General features: G+C 38.1%; 1 protein-coding gene across 3 annotated transcripts in view; it reads right to left on the bottom strand.

Moving 5' to 3' along the window:
• edil3a (EGF-like repeats and discoidin I-like domains 3a) overlaps window positions 1-15,974 on the bottom strand; it is a 104,735-nt gene that overhangs the window by 70,623 nt on the left and 18,138 nt on the right. The window contains exon 2 of one of the 3 annotated variants that reach the window (XM_026320726.1): window positions 7,326-7,355. The exons of 1 other annotated variant lie outside the window; for it this stretch is intronic. In XM_026320726.1, the coding sequence (XP_026176511.1) occupies window positions 7,326-7,355 (30 nt within the window). The remainder of the gene's footprint in view (window positions 1-7,325; window positions 7,356-15,974) is intronic. One more of the 3 variants, XM_026320727.1, reaches the window with a different exon arrangement.

Below are 15,974 nucleotides of genomic sequence, written 5' to 3'. Positions count from 1 at the left end.
TATACAGTATCAGCCAGTGTTGCAAAAGTGCCTGAACCTATCAGACCCTTCTAACTGCGTAAAGGCGTCTTTCAAGGCTGTCAGTGCACAAAGTCATCAGGAGATAGTTATGTCTCATTAAATTCTGCCATGGGAAACTTCATGAAGCAGCAGAGTCTAAACACGACAATATGTTTACTAAGATAGCTGGCCCTTAAAACATTATCAACATCAACGTCATATATGAATGTATCAGTTTTTGTAATGTTTGAATTAATTGTTGTTGTTTTTGCTTATTGTTTTGTTGTGCTACGGCTTCAATGTTTTCAATGTATCCAGTCACACTGAACACCGGCCCAGTTTGTAAAAGTTTCCACGTTTCCATTTCACATCAAACATACATCAGCACAACACTTTATTATTCCTGGTGAAAATCAAAGGTCTACACTTATGCTGTACTCCTTCCTAGGGTCAGACTAGAAAAAGATTATGTGTCACACACTGACGTCTAGAGGAATTCAAATTCATAACACACTAAGCACATGTTGCTGCTGTGTACACAGTTCTCTAATCATCATTACCACTGTTTTCGCTTCAATGTTTGTGTACCAATCACTTTTTGGGACTTTAGATTAAAACACACACACACACACACACAAATTCTCTGAATTATTCTCATAACATGGAACATTTTTTTCTTCACTTTGGTGAGAGTGTTTTTATTATTTGTGCTTTTTTTCAGCTCACTTTCCTTGTTATGTTATCTCTTTGGGACCAACAATGATAACCAAGGTTTTGAATAAAAGTCATTACAACCAAATGTATATCAGACAGCAATGTATTACTTCACTGGCAGTACCCACGACATGGTGCCATATTACTGCCTTCTAAAATCTCCCCAGGACTAACCTGAAGTGAGGAGCCAAATGTAAATGACGAGGCCTTAATGCAGGGTTATTGGTTTCATAACTCAAGGGCCTGCCAATAGCTCTCATCTTTTAAACATCGAGCTGTTCAATTCCAGTAAAGCTGTCAAAACTTTGTGGATTGAAATTGAATGGGAAAACTTTTAGAAGTCTCCCGCTAGATATTAATGCAAACTCGACTAAAACTCCGCAACATGATGAACATTAAAGGACCATGTCTGATGGTTGATGTTGGTCGGTCCATATCTTGTAGTCTGTCACAGAAGAATCAAAACAAATTTGCTTGTTATCTTTTTTAAATCTCTCAAACCTTCCTGTCTCACGACTGAATTTCTATTCCAGTCATTTTATAGTCATGTCTTACTGTTGACAGAAAAACGTTGCTTTGACAGGTCTCTTATTTCATTTTTAGTGATAAGCAGCGAGCAGAAGTCTCAAGGGTAAGGCTATCATGCCCTCTTAAGTCAACTTGAAAAATGAACAACCATGAGCACAAAATTTGACAATGTCAAGTAAACACACGTGGCCTTGAATTGCACACTGCATCATTTGCTCAAGACCTCGACCCAACTCAGAAAACGTATTGGCATAAAACGAACTTAGTAAAGAAAAAATAAATAAATAAACACCACTTGCAAGCTTGTTTTTGTTCTCTCGTCGGAATTAGCAGCCCTCTGGATATGAATTACAAACAAGGTAATCCTATCGAAGTCATGCCGTTTCAAAGCCTGGACCTGTACCAGTAATAATGAGAGTGGTGGCTAATCAGCTGAACAGAGGAACGTATAATAGCTTTCACAGAGGCCCTGCTCTCTGGAGGGAGAGGGAGGGTGACAGGTTTCAGGGCTGTTTTGACGTGACAATCTATAGTTGTACCAAGGGGTACTGACAGCCTCCCTAATGGAGAGTGCATAAAGCAGAAAAAGCAGAGAGGGAAAGAGGTGGAGGGAGAGGGAGTCAAAGTGAGAGTGTGAGAAAGAAACACAAAGAGTGTGAACTGTATGACAGCTATGTCTTGAATCTGAAATTTGTTGCATTTTACATATATAAAGCTCCAAAATCTGCAAAAGCAAAATGTCAAAAAATAAAATTATTTTCTGATATTGTGATTGATGGAACTGGATGACAAATATAAACCAAGAATACTTCAAGGTGAGGGAAATGCTATGTAAAATCCCAAAACTGTAGGACTGTAACAATGTTGAGTCAGGGAAAAAAAAAAAAAAAAAAAAAAGTCAATTTAACAACTAAGAAGACGCAAACTAGCAGGAATACTTGTAATCATGTCCTCAGTGGGCTGAGATTCACAAAACCATTCTTAGGAAAATAAACAAAAACACCATCTTCACACAGTCAATCTGTGGTTGCTGGTAGAAAATGTCCGTTTCCTGATTCAAAAATAGCGAAAGATTTTCTACTTATTCCATTATTCCATTTTGGGAAATAAAGTAATATTTTGTGATTTAAAGAAGTAAATGGATTCATTCACTGACAGACCATTTTCGGTAAAGCCTAAATATATGAATGAATGACAAGTACGATGGGAGCAGCTGGGAGCATTGGACAAAACACATTGAAGAGAAAACATGCAACTTTTTCAAGAAGACAAAGAAGGCGCCATTGTGTCATCTGAGAGGATCACAACGGGGTGTCAGTGGATGCTCTCTTCACTCTATGTGCAAGTAGTGTGATGCATGTCTGGAGGAAACATTGGCAGATCTCTTGTGTGAATGTCAGCTGCTGCTCTGCTGCGTAAGCCGAGGCTCGCTCAGTGATTGATGTGAGCCTTTGCTGTGTCCGGCAAGAGAGCTGTGATTTCTTTTCTAACTGCAAAGAGAGGGCAATCAATCAGCTGTGAAAACCTGACCAGTGGTTAAACACAGGAAAGCATCCTTTGTTTCTTTGCAGATCAATCACGAAGGCCTGACATTTTCAGGGTTAAGGCTGCATATGTGCTCTTACATCTTAGTTGACAGCTGTCACAAACATTAGCTGTTTCCAAATGTACAAACAATACCAGTTCCATAAAAGAAAAGGATAATGTTGAGTGTGTCCTGCACCTTATAACGTACCCTGTTATAAATGATATATTTTACAGCAATACGTTTTACAATGCACCGCTGAAGCTGAGGAGCTGGAGGTATTAAGGGATATAATTAAATGCCGCGCCTCTTGTTCGCTCCGTTATCCATTACAGAGTCAGAGAAAACATTCCTCTATAAAAATGTGAGAAATACATTACCACTGTTTCACTGGCAATTAGAAGCAGATATAAAAAGGAAAGACTTTCCACTGTTACTCCAGTGTTCACTTAATCTCAGTATTTTGTTCATCATTGTGTGGGGTCAAGAGGAGTTAGGACACAGTGTTGCTGACTGTTCCTTGATAAACATTTCAGCTGATCCCAGTGAAATGTTTCAGGCTGTGGAGCCAACTCACCATTTAACATTTACTGTACAGAGTGAAAGAAGTGCCTTACAACAATACTGTAACTAATCATAACCAAGCATCCAAGTCTTGATATTCCATTGACAGGTGCACTAAACACTCTCCCTTACACTGTGCCACCATCATTGAAAAGCCTTTATCTCAAGACGTTTCAGAAGACAGTTAATAAACGGCAAAACTCAAATGAAAATCTCCCCTGAAAATGAAGCTGTCAGCTCAGTTCTAATTTCTACATCTTACACAGAACTGAGTTAACAGTGAGAAGCAGGTCCTTTAACCACCTTGTTAACCTTTAATACAATCTTTAAAAAAACAGATTCTACCTGCCTTAAGAGTGTGAAATTTACATTAAAGCTCCTCAGCTCTGAATGTGCACCCATCCACATCACAGAGACATCTGATGTGGCCTAATTGTGTCAAATCTATTTTAATCCAGCCCGTTTTTCCTCTGATGGCTGCACTGGTTCATGGGCTCATGGTCACTGCACCCATCCTTCACCTCGACTGATGAAAGTTGGCACCGTACCACCAATATTACATGAGTGCTCTCAGTGTGAGCCGCCATAGAGTCGTGCTTTTAGTGAGACCTTGGTTTCCTATTCTCCTGTGCCCTTGCCACGCTGCCATTTCAGCCCATCACCGTTTGACAATGTCAGACAAATGCACTTAGAATTAAAAGTAGTAAGAAACATAGTGGTTTGGAATAAGTCACATAAATAACAAAATGGAGAGGTCACAGTGAAGATGAGCATCATTCCAAGATGATCCATAGAAAGGCAGAAATAGAGGCTGTCTTGTCGGAGAGTAAATGCCATGAAAATGTCAAAGCTATGTCCCCGTTTTCCAAAGGTCTTTTGGGAAGACATTTTCCTGACTCTAAAGATTGAGAGCAACGGCACATTGTATTAATCGTATGGTAAAAGAAATTAGCTGACAGAGGTTTACTCCAACCTGTCCACTGGGGGACTTCTGTTCTGCTTAGAGACTGACACTTACTCATTCAACCTTAAGGCTCAATTATGTTTCTTGCAGTCTCAGTTGAGCTGCAGTATTTTAAGTAAACAGACTGCAACCAATGGATTTTGCTATTTACGGTGTTTGTCAGGACACCTGCAGTGTCTTATCAACAAGGCACAAAGTGTAGATTTTTTAATTAAACAGACACACACACACACACACACACACACACACACACAATGGGATTTGCAAAGTTTTTGTTTGCGGTTGGTAAATGTTGTTCTTTAAAGATCTGCACACCAACACCAAACATACTGTGAAACATCTTTGCTTTATCGACACCAGGAACAGTGTGAAAGGACAGTCTGTGAAATGCATTTTATACTCAGAGTCAAAGCCACAACAAAACTAGGGCTATGCAATTTGATCGAATTTTGATTATGGCACCAAATGATCACAAAAACAATGTGACTGAGAAAAAAAATTATTTTGCCTTATTCCATTTTTCCTCTTTTGGGGGAAGGAGAACAGCAGCAGCAATGTTTGGTCACCAAAAAAGGTATTACCAGTTCTGTTTTCTGGAAACAGTTTGGACTGTAGGAATCTGACTTGGATCAAAAACATATTAAGTGCAAGATTGGCTTCACGCTGGTGTCTGCACCAATAGATAACACCACGTTTTTTTAACCACCTGAAAGTGTTTTTGTAAATTCAATAAATGCAACATGTTTCCAAAGTCAGTCAGTAATCATGTTTAATAATCATGATTTCAATATTGACTAAACTTATCATGATTATGATTTATTTTCCATAATCAAGCCACCCTATATAGAAGGACCCTGTGTTTTTGTGATTCCTTGTGCTAATTCAAGCAGACAGATGACAGTCAAATTATACCACTCTCTCTTTCTCTAGGTTTTATACCCAGATATTCAATATAGAGCCGATTTATCTACTTACGACACTGCCTCGTGCACCTGACGAGCTCATCTACTGACCATGTAATAAGTTACAGAGGATTCTTCCTAATGGGGATATTTAAGCATAGAATGAAAGACCATTTCCCACCCAGTCACTTCTTATTTATGGAAAGAAAAAGTGTCTGGGTGTGTGTATGTGTGTGTTAGGCTGCCATTACGAAATATAACAGACAACATTAAAACTTTCCAACATCAAACACAACAAAAATGGTCCCAGTCAGCTTACTCCATTGGGTTGTTTGCAGCAACAATGTGAAGTCACCCATGTCCTCTGTAATGTTATCAAGAATTTTCTGTTTTTGCAAAAATGAATATACTATAAATGTAAAGATAAATCCCACCTAATGTAGATTAAAATTCACAAATTTCCTCATTTATTATTCCACTGAAGTCGCGCACAAAAATGAAATTCAGTACTCTGGTTCAGCACACTAAGCATATATTACTGAACCTTGACATTTCAATTGTAATATCTTTGATGCCATGTCAGTATTCATAGACTTACATACTGCATGCAATTCAATCACATAAGCATGGACACAGACACAGAAATAAAAAAGAAATACAGGCTAAATGAACAGTGCCTTTTATAGAAGACCAGGCACAGTGTGCAAATATGTAGATTAAAGATTCAGACTGTGAAATAACAGCTAATCTGCTAAAGTCTTTAGATCTGTCATAAGTAATTTGACAATCCACATCCCCCTGTCCTATTTTCTTACTCCCCAGTCCAGTTATAGGTCAGTGGCCACAAGCCAGACCTAATTCAGGTCATTTTAGATTCAATAGTTATTTCTTCTGCCTTGTCACATTTGCTCTGTTACTTGAAACGTGTTAAGTTTGCGCTTTAGTCCACCAGACCATTCAAATTTACCAGGGTTTTCAAAACAAAATCTAACTTAATAACTTTTCAATATTCACTTTCAGTTCTGCAGCAAATGTATAGTTAGATGATGTATATATTGAATATGCGCATGTACATTATGTTTGCATGTACATGTGTAGAAATGCTGTGCTTCTGATTAATGTGATTAGTCTGAGATTATGCTAAAATAATCCTGGCAACAACAAACTGCTTTGATTTCTGTGATATTATGTCTCATCTAAATGAATCATTCTTGTTTTAACCCATCTGATCTCAAATAAACCAGCAGTGATTAATATTAATGAAAGACACATAGACAAACACAATTAGAATACACTTAGAACTAGGAAGTTTGTATTCAGTTGCAGTACTTCCCGAGGATGTGAAGTGACATTTTAATTACATCACTGATAAAGATAAATCAGGTTCTTGTTTACTGTTGTCCTCTGTGGTCTTGCCTTTGTAATAAAACTCTCATTACATTAGTTCTTTCAATAATGAGAAGCAGTACTCCTGAATACCAAACATGTTCTGTAAGGAAGATGATTTTATAGAGAAGTTTCTGTATAATAGTCTTAATCTGTACTTTGCTACCTATTACCTGCAAACACTAAGTGCAGCGCAAAACACATTCCCCAGAGACTGGCTACACGATACATTCAGATTGATGTTAATGGTATGCGTTTAGGGATGCAGTGCATTATGCTCTGGATAAAACACAGAACGTTTTTGAAATACAAAAATTGCTGTAGATTAATGCTACACTTAAAATAAGTTAATAGATTATAAAATTTGCAGTCACACATGACAAATAATTTCCCCCCCCCAAAAAATTCCCTTGAAATGATGACAATTGTCCTCGGAAAACTTCAGTCGAGAAGAAAATCCATCTTAGAAAAGCAATCATTGACCTGAACAATCTCAAAACTCTGCAACACACAAGGACGAGACATTTGTCATGAGTCACACATTAGAAGAGATTTAAATTGGGCTGCCAGATGATGTAATGGTGAGTGAGGCATGATCAGTGAATCGACGCAGGGCATGTGTCGATAGGCAGTAATGAAGGAACGTAGAGGTTTGGCCAAGATTTAGAAACCCTTCACACACACAGACACACACACACACACAAATGTGGAAATCATGTTACCAAGCATAAAAATTTCCCACCTGCTGAAGTTGGTTCCTCACCATCTGCTGCTGTTGAGAGGAGGGGAAAGAGGGAGGAGGAGAAGACAGAAAAATTATATTAGCTTTACCACAACTATGTCACAGTATTCAGTGCTGCAGCTGCACATAACACTGCTGATTCAACTATATTATTAATCACAGTGTGCGCCACCATATGTGCAGTAACATTTGACATGTAATCCAAAAGAGCATGCAGTGTAAAGCCAGACACGCCTTGATATCAGTAGGTTACAACATTCTGCCAAAAAAAAAAAAAAAAAAAAACTGGCACTATGTCATAGCCCACACCCAATTTCTTTACTATTTCCTGGTCGGTGGCCTCTGACTACTATGTCTTCATCATTCTGGTCTAGCATAGGACTGACTGCTTTGGCATACATAACTCGCTTGCTGTATCCCTGGCTCCCAAGCTCCAGTTCAGCTTCACAGCTGAGATTTGGCCTGTCTACCATAATTACCACAACCCTCTATCTCCATCATCACTTGCAAAATTGTTCCAACAACTGTGCAAAGTTACAGAGCCAGAATACCAAGGGCATCAAATGGATGAAATGACATATGGCAAAACTGACATTATTGTTGTGGATGATCAGAAATGTGTTAGCGCGTGAGTCAGTTCTCTAGGTATGGATGGATGGACAAACGAGGCCTAAATACATTGGGATTTGGTGCTCCGTAGACCATATTAAAATATGGATGTCTGTTATTTCACAATAGCTAATCATACTGCCCACCAATGAGCATCCTTGCTTAATTAAAATATGATTCAATGCCATGTACATGTTTTCATCCACAGCATTGAATAATAATTATGCATTAGCATATGGAGAGGGCTAAGGTCACATAGATCATGAGGGAGACAGAGAGACAGTTATAGATGCCGGAATTTCACATAGCTGCAAATGAATCCAAATCCATGTTAGAAAATTGAAAATTTCATTCAGACCAGAAAAAAAAAAAAAAAAAAAACATTCACAGAGATTTTTCTCCTCTTCACAAACCAAACATCACTGCTCTTTTCAGCTTTATGTGTGGTGATTTTAGATATGAAAATAAAAATCACTTTTCAAAGCATGGGTGTTTAAAGTTTTGTATTACCAATCTAATTTCATGTGGTACCTTATTTCTGGGATCTGTATTCAGTGTATCTACTTTATTATTCAGTGTTAAAAAGAAAAAAAAAATTGACAAAACTTAGGATACCCTTAAAACATGATTTCAGTTCAGACAGCAGCCACAAATCGTTTCTCACCAGCTGGAAACTGAAAAGAAAAAGGATTCACTTAGACCACATTATGATAGGCAAAATTAAAAAGCAAACCGTAGCCTTTAACACTGCCTTAAATGTGAGAGAACACTTAAACTGAAGTCACAAGGAGCCAAAACAACCTCTTTCCCAACCTCTCATCTGTCTGGCAGCAGAAACTCCCCTCTTCTGTGTCTTCCAATACACAAGGGCCAATGTAATCCCCAAACCGAGCACATTCCATGGTTCACTCAGTGCGGTTTTCTGTCTGCCATTTCCTCTCCTTTCTTACCACAAGGGTCAAGACACACATACTGTATGTTATAAGCCTGCAGACATATACCGTATATAGTATACACACACACAAATACACAGTCACAAAGAAAAAGAAAAAAAAAAGCATATGTCTCTGAGTACAGACAGCTAGACTATTCACACCCACACATAAATACACAAGCTGAGAAAACAAAGATGCATAAAAAGATTTTTGGTTTTGTTTCCAAATGCTCAAGTGGTGAATCATAGGAGTTCATAAAATATTGAGCGCTAGTTGTACAATACACTGGGCTGGAGAAGTTTGTGTTTTCGGTTGTTGATGTTCTCTAGATGAGTCAAAACACCACAGGCCACGTGCATTACATGGCTTTTTTCCCCCACAATAGAAAACCAATATTGTCTGACAAAAGAAAATACATTTTGTAATTAATAAACAAGCAACTCATTGATTAGAAGTGAGTTTGGCTTTACTGAACCTGCCAGCACTCAAACAACAGCACTGATCATTTGTTCAAACACTTAAAAGACTGATTTTCTACTTTCCTGACACATGGACTTTTATAGCCATAAGAGTATTTACTGCCCTTCCTAAGTAGCAAAAGCAGTGATAATGTGACACTGTTAAAACAAAATGTCCTAAAGAAGAACTGTGAATGGGTTCACAAGGTGTGTGTTAACTCTGACGAACGCTTTACCAAGTAACTCCACTCCACGTGTAAAAACAACAGTAATGTTTTCTAAACCTGAACCAAGTAGTTTCAGCTGCATAATTTTATCCAGACCTTATCCATTAACCCAGACATGCATTGTTTTTGGAACAGTCATACAGTGTGATTTGTTTTCAAAGACACTGACAGTTGACCTAGTTGTCCTTAAGTTGTTTTGTAGTCAAAGTTGAGTTTGAATGTGTTTTTTAAATGTTTTTTAATGGTTCTAAAGGGATACTCTTGAAACAATGTCTAATTCTATTTGTATTTGACATTATTTTTATATTATTATGCAATGCTGCCCTGTGATGGACTAGTGACCTGTCCAGGGTATACCCCTGCCTTTCACCCAAAAGAGAGGTAGAATAGGCTCCAGCAGATCCCCGTGACACTAATTAGCACTAATTAGGAATAAGCACATATAAATAATGGATGAGTAGATGGATATTATGCAATGCTTTGCAAAAAGGATGCAAAGAGAATACTATATAGTACTTAGCAGTTATTTATCAATACCTAGCTTCATAGACAATTACTTGCCTGCCTCATTCTACTATTGAAGCTACTGCTACAAATATTCCCACAGAAATATTTTATATGATGTTCTCTAAAGGATATCAGGACTAGTAAAGTAGGTTAGTGGTATTTTTCTGGTATGCAATGTGGGGAAAAAAATGACAAATTATTATTTTAGTCAGATCCTGGTAACATGACTGGTAACATCTGTGTCCTATTTTTTTCTTTGAGCACTGAATTGTTTTTGTTCAAACGCTCCTGCAAATGTAACTGATCTTTCAATTTTCATCTCCATAAAAACTGTCATCAAAATTAAACTAGTATGTCTCCTTTAACAGTGGGACTATGAACAGATGTAAAAGGAATCTTTAAGCAATCCTGATTTACCACTCTCTGAAAGAGTAAGGCATAAACACTTACATCAAGCAGTCAGTTCAGTTTAATGTCTACTAAAACCAATTCACACATTTTAGCTACACATAACATCAAATAATATAAGTTATTCCTCTCCATTATTTAGCAGCATAACTGTTGTGGTAACCAACCTACACGTGCCAGGAGTATTTTATGGTTACAGTCCTCCCTTTGTCATGTTAACAAGATGAATACAGACAGACAAGGAGATTACATAATATATTGTTTCATTTTATGAAAGAAAATACTTCAGCTACAATTTTAGGTTGCGCTAATAAATCTGTAACACATAGAAGGCTATAGAGACGACTTGCCTGAATGGCCTCTCCTGCTTCCCAGGAGGTCTTCTCTGTTGCACGATAAGCCTCCATCCCAGGACATATTGCTTTAATCTGACTGACAGCCAGGAGGCAGTAATAACCATCCATAATCTAAATGGGAACCAGCTAGCCTGTCCAGCACAGGGCTGATATGACCTCAAGGTGTTCAGTGGAGATAGACAGGTCGGTGCACAGGACGAGTACAAAACCCAAACAAAACATGCCTGTTGTACACATACAAAACACACATATGCATATTCTGTAGGGAAGAGGATACACAAATTTATTGCATGTTTACTGGACCCTGTAGTACAAACAACCTGTTTTAATATGTGAGCATCCACATCCAAATAATGCAGTATAAATTACAAATCAGGAAAACAATAGAGATAATTACTACATATATAAAAAGGTTTGGCAATAGTATCTTGTTCTATACTTTTCTTTCGCACTTGTGCCCTTGGCATTAATTTCTAAAACACATTTCACAACACAAATGTGACAAGAATGTAGATGTATTTAACTTTGCAAAGAGCTTCAAAAGGTCTGCATCCTATTAACCGTTGATAATAAATTAATGTATGAATACCAATATGTGTAGAGTAAAAATCAGCTTATTCTTTCAATTTCACAGAGTGGAGTAGATGGGCTGGTTGTCACAGGCTGCATTTTGCATTTTGCTAGTCCTAGTTCTGGTAGGACAAAAAAGTAGTGCCAAATGGCTTGTCTCAGCAGTGAACACTTCCAACTGAAAGATCTGAAAAGAGGAGTAATGGTTGGATATCTATCCCTTTATAAGACTGTTTCTTCAGACCTACAACAGATTTTTCATGTGCATCAAACAGGAAAAATCAACACTTGAAACTGGAATCAGAATTTAGTCACCATGTTATACATAGGAACCGTTGCTGCCTTTTCCACAGCTTATAGAAAGGCAGCCAATTTGACTGTTGCCATGCTATTGAATAAATCCCACTTGTATCGGTCAGTAGGGCCCTACTACACCTACTACAGGCAAGAAGATTTGGTATTCAATGGTGATTAGTAGCATTAGCACATAAATGTAGGTGATGAGATTGTTATGATTGATTAATGCGCTCCCATGGTATGTACTGACCAGTGGTGGTTGTATACAGATGTAATGAAAGTCACGATGTTGTCCTAAAACTATCCAAATGGCTTTAATGCCTAAACATAACTGAGTAGTTGTCTTGCTTAAACGTAAGTAAGTAAAGCAGGAATGCTCGGTGTTCATCACTTTAATGTAGACAATAAGGATGTATGGGATGATAACGGCTTGGTAAGAACACCAAACTGCCTATCGAATAGCTGAGAAAGGGCTAGTAACACCTCTGCTTAGTTGAGGCTGATCATCAAGGCACAGATCAGAACCACTGACTGGGGAATGATTTGCTTAACTAGACTTCTGATTTCAGTTTACTGCAGAAATGAACAAGAATTTGAGTGGAAGGAGAAAATAACGTTCTCGCCTTTGGTAAAACATAATGACACGTCCCATACTGTGCTCTGACCTGGCACTTTAAGACTGAGCGAATGGACAGATTTCAGGTAATCATCAGGAATTTATAGATGTACAGAGTAGATGATATATTTGTACGAGGTACCAAGAGGAAAGCGGTTCACTTGAAGTGAATGGGAGTGTGAAATGCATTTGGATCACCTTGGATAAACCATGTGATCAAAGTTTCACAAGCTCAGAAAGAGAGAGGGTGTGAGACAGAGAGAAATGAAGCAAAGGAGAAAAAAATCCTAAAAATAAGAGAAAAGTGATAAAGAAATTATGGATCTTACTGTATGTGGCACATCTGCAAAATTGGTAGATTAAATTGTTAATTAGTACAAAAAGAAACAGATAAACAAATTGTTTTACATGGGGCACTATCTGTGTAAGATTTTTACAATAATATTTTTCATTTGGTCTGTGCGTGTGTTTTCTCTCTCTTTCTTTAATGTGGCAAACCTAAATTTTAACAAGCAAAAGCTTAGCCCTGCTTAAATTCCTGATAGCTGGGAGTGTCCTGGCAGATCAGTTGATTTTGCTCACAGTAAATACAGACATATTCAAGTCAAGGAGTACAAGGACTTTACATGATACATGCTGACTACTCAACACACCAGTATGACAGTATGATAGTGTGACCACTAAAAAAAGAGAAAAAAAAATATAGGCTATACATTAAAGAAATAAATTTCCATTAGGTTTTAACATGTTGCAGTAAATATATGGCAATTGTTTTGAGTGGGATGAGGTTGCACAAAATATTTTATGAACTTTTTTTCAGTATTGTTTGCTTGGTATTAGCATTTGCCATGTAACCCCACACAGCTTCCATGATAAAGGATTTACTGATGTATCAACATTTGTCTGGTTGAGAGGTCGACAGAATGACTGCAATTATTATAATGATGATAGCAGTCCATTACAGAGGTGTGGGAGCCAGCATCTATTCATACAGTATTATGTTATACTTGATGACTAGTGAGTATTACAAGGTTGTTGAGGAACTTTATTTTTTACGTTTTAGATATTAACAAGAACAGTCTTTTTGCTGGCCATTAGGTGGTGGTTGTTTTACGTGTGGTTGCCCATAGAATTTGCATATGAATACATTTAGGTGAAATGTCTTTGGAATGCACTCACCTAATAGTATACTGTACACTGCATTCAGAAAGTATTCAGACACTCGGTACCACATAATGACAAAGTGAAAACTGAATTTTAAAAAGGCCTGTAAATTTACTAAAAGGAAAAAAACTGAAATATCATATTTACATAAGTATTCTGACCCTTTGTAATAACACATGAAAACCTCCCATTTCTTCTGATCGTTGCTGAGATGTTTCTACACCTTGACTGGAGTCCACCTGTGGTGAATTAAATTGATTGGACATGATTTGGAAAGGCACACATCTCTCTATAGAAGACCTCATAGCTGGCAATGCATATCAGAGCAAAAACCAAGCCATGAGGTTAAAGGAGCTGCCTACAGAGCTCAGAGACAGGATTGTTGATATGCACAGAGCTGGGGAAGGCTACAAAAAGATTTCTGCTGCACTGAAGGTTTCCCAGGAGCAGACTGGCCTCCATAGTACTCAAATGGAAGACATGTGGCACAACTAGGACTCTTCCAAGAGCTTGTCTCCTGGCCAAACAGTCGTGGGAGAAGGGTCTTAGTAATAGAGATGACTAGAACCCAATCGTCACACTGACTGAGCTCCAGAGATCCTGTGTGGAGATGGGACAAAGCTCCAGAAGCACCATCACTGCGGCCTTTACCAATCTAGGTTTTATGGCAGAGTGGCTAGACAGAAGCCCTCATGGAGTTTGCAAAAAAGTATCAGACTGTGAGGAACAAGATGATCTGGACTGATGAAACCAAAATTAAACTGTTTGTACTCAGTTCTAAACATTATGTCTGGAGGAAACAGGCACCTCTCATCAGCTGCCCAATGCCATCCCAACAGTTGTAGTTGTAGTTGAAGTATGGTGGAGGCAGCATCAGGCTGTGGGGGTGTTTTTCAGCAGCAGGGACTGGGAGAAAATGGCTGTCCACCGACGGTCCCCATCCAACCTGACCGAGCTTGAGAGGATTTGCAAAGAAGAATGGCGGAAAATCCTCCAATCCTAGATGACTAGTAGGTCAGGTGTGCAAATCTTGTTGCATCATACTCAAAAAGACTCAAGGCTGTAATTGCTGTCAAAGGTGCTTCAACTAAGTACTGAGTAAAGGGTCTGAATACTTATGTAAATGTGATATTTCTTTTTTCTTTTAAATACATTTACAAACATTCCTAAAATTCTGTTTTCACTTTGTCATTATGCACCAGTGAGTGTAGATTAATGAGAAAAAAATGAATTTAAACAATTGTAGTATCAGGCTGCAACATAACAAAACTGAAAAAACTGGAATAACTAAAGTCCCAACAATATTAGCTGGCCAGTAGTAAAATTGAGCTTTCCTCTGACATGATGGCCCTGTAAAGCTTATCACTCTTATCTTCGTGACCAGTCAACCCATGACAGAGTCAAAAACAATCTGGATTATCGATGGTATTCCCATTTAGTGGTGTAGCATCAAGAGTGACAGTCGGCTGTCACTGCTAATGCTGGCAGCTCAGACAGCGCTCGCTGGGGCTGACAAATCCTGTTTGTGTCTGTCAAGTGTCCCATGCTATTAATCTCAAGCAGTGAAACTTTTGTTGGGAGTTTTCAGGTTTCTTTCCAGCATTTGGCAGTGAGTGGGAGATATGAGCTGTTTTAATCAGGATACAGTAGTTTAAAAAAGACAGAATCCATAAAATTATAACACGAACCAGCTTAATTTGCCACAGTTACTGCATTTAATTAGTGCATGACTCAACTCGCAGCTCAAAATGTTCCATGTGTTTTCAGCCATAAATGAACTGTATTAATTATCACAATCAACTTGCCAAGCAGTCACAGAATATGAATGATATAAATTGTTATAGACTAGCTAAAGTGGTAATTCTAGGTAAGAGTGTTCATTAACATAAGTGGCACTCTCTAAGAAAAAGCCACTCGTATTATATGATCATTATATTTGGAAAAGCAGCCTGGACTTGTGAAACGGACGGTTAGAGAGAACTCAATCCAGCTGGCAATAAACATCATTAGAATTTAGATTTTTTTTTTTTTGTGACAGGATAAAAAAAAAAAAAAAAATCAATATCTAAAGTGTTTTTTGTTGCAAATGATGATTTAGTTAGCGGCACTGTGGTGCATATGGCAAGCTGTGCTACATGTGCTACATTAGCACTACAGATATCACCTTTTCTTGTACCCCCTACCCACAACACATATACACAGACACCCTCGCTCTCCCACCCCGAGCAGATGCTCACTGCATCTACCTCCCACATAACATCACCCTCAGAAGTGTTTGTTCCATCACAGCAGTGCTTATTAACATTAAATCAACTTGCTATGGAGTGGGTGGCTAACTGTGAAATGACTCACAGACACAATACCAACAATAATTAGGTATTAGGCATTGTTGATGTTCTTCCAAGTAATAAGTGCAGTAGAATATTCCTCTATATCAAGTGGGGAGGTAGACACTATCTTTCTGTAAGTAAAAAAAAAAAAAAAATCCTTCCATCCTTGTTT

The sequence above is a fragment of the Mastacembelus armatus genome, chromosome 9, assembly GCF_900324485.2.
Source record: "Mastacembelus armatus chromosome 9, fMasArm1.2, whole genome shotgun sequence".
Taxonomy (NCBI): domain Eukaryota; kingdom Metazoa; phylum Chordata; class Actinopteri; order Synbranchiformes; family Mastacembelidae; genus Mastacembelus; species Mastacembelus armatus.
Note: the sequence above shows the minus strand (reverse complement) of the source record. Positions and strands in the feature narration are given on the sequence as shown.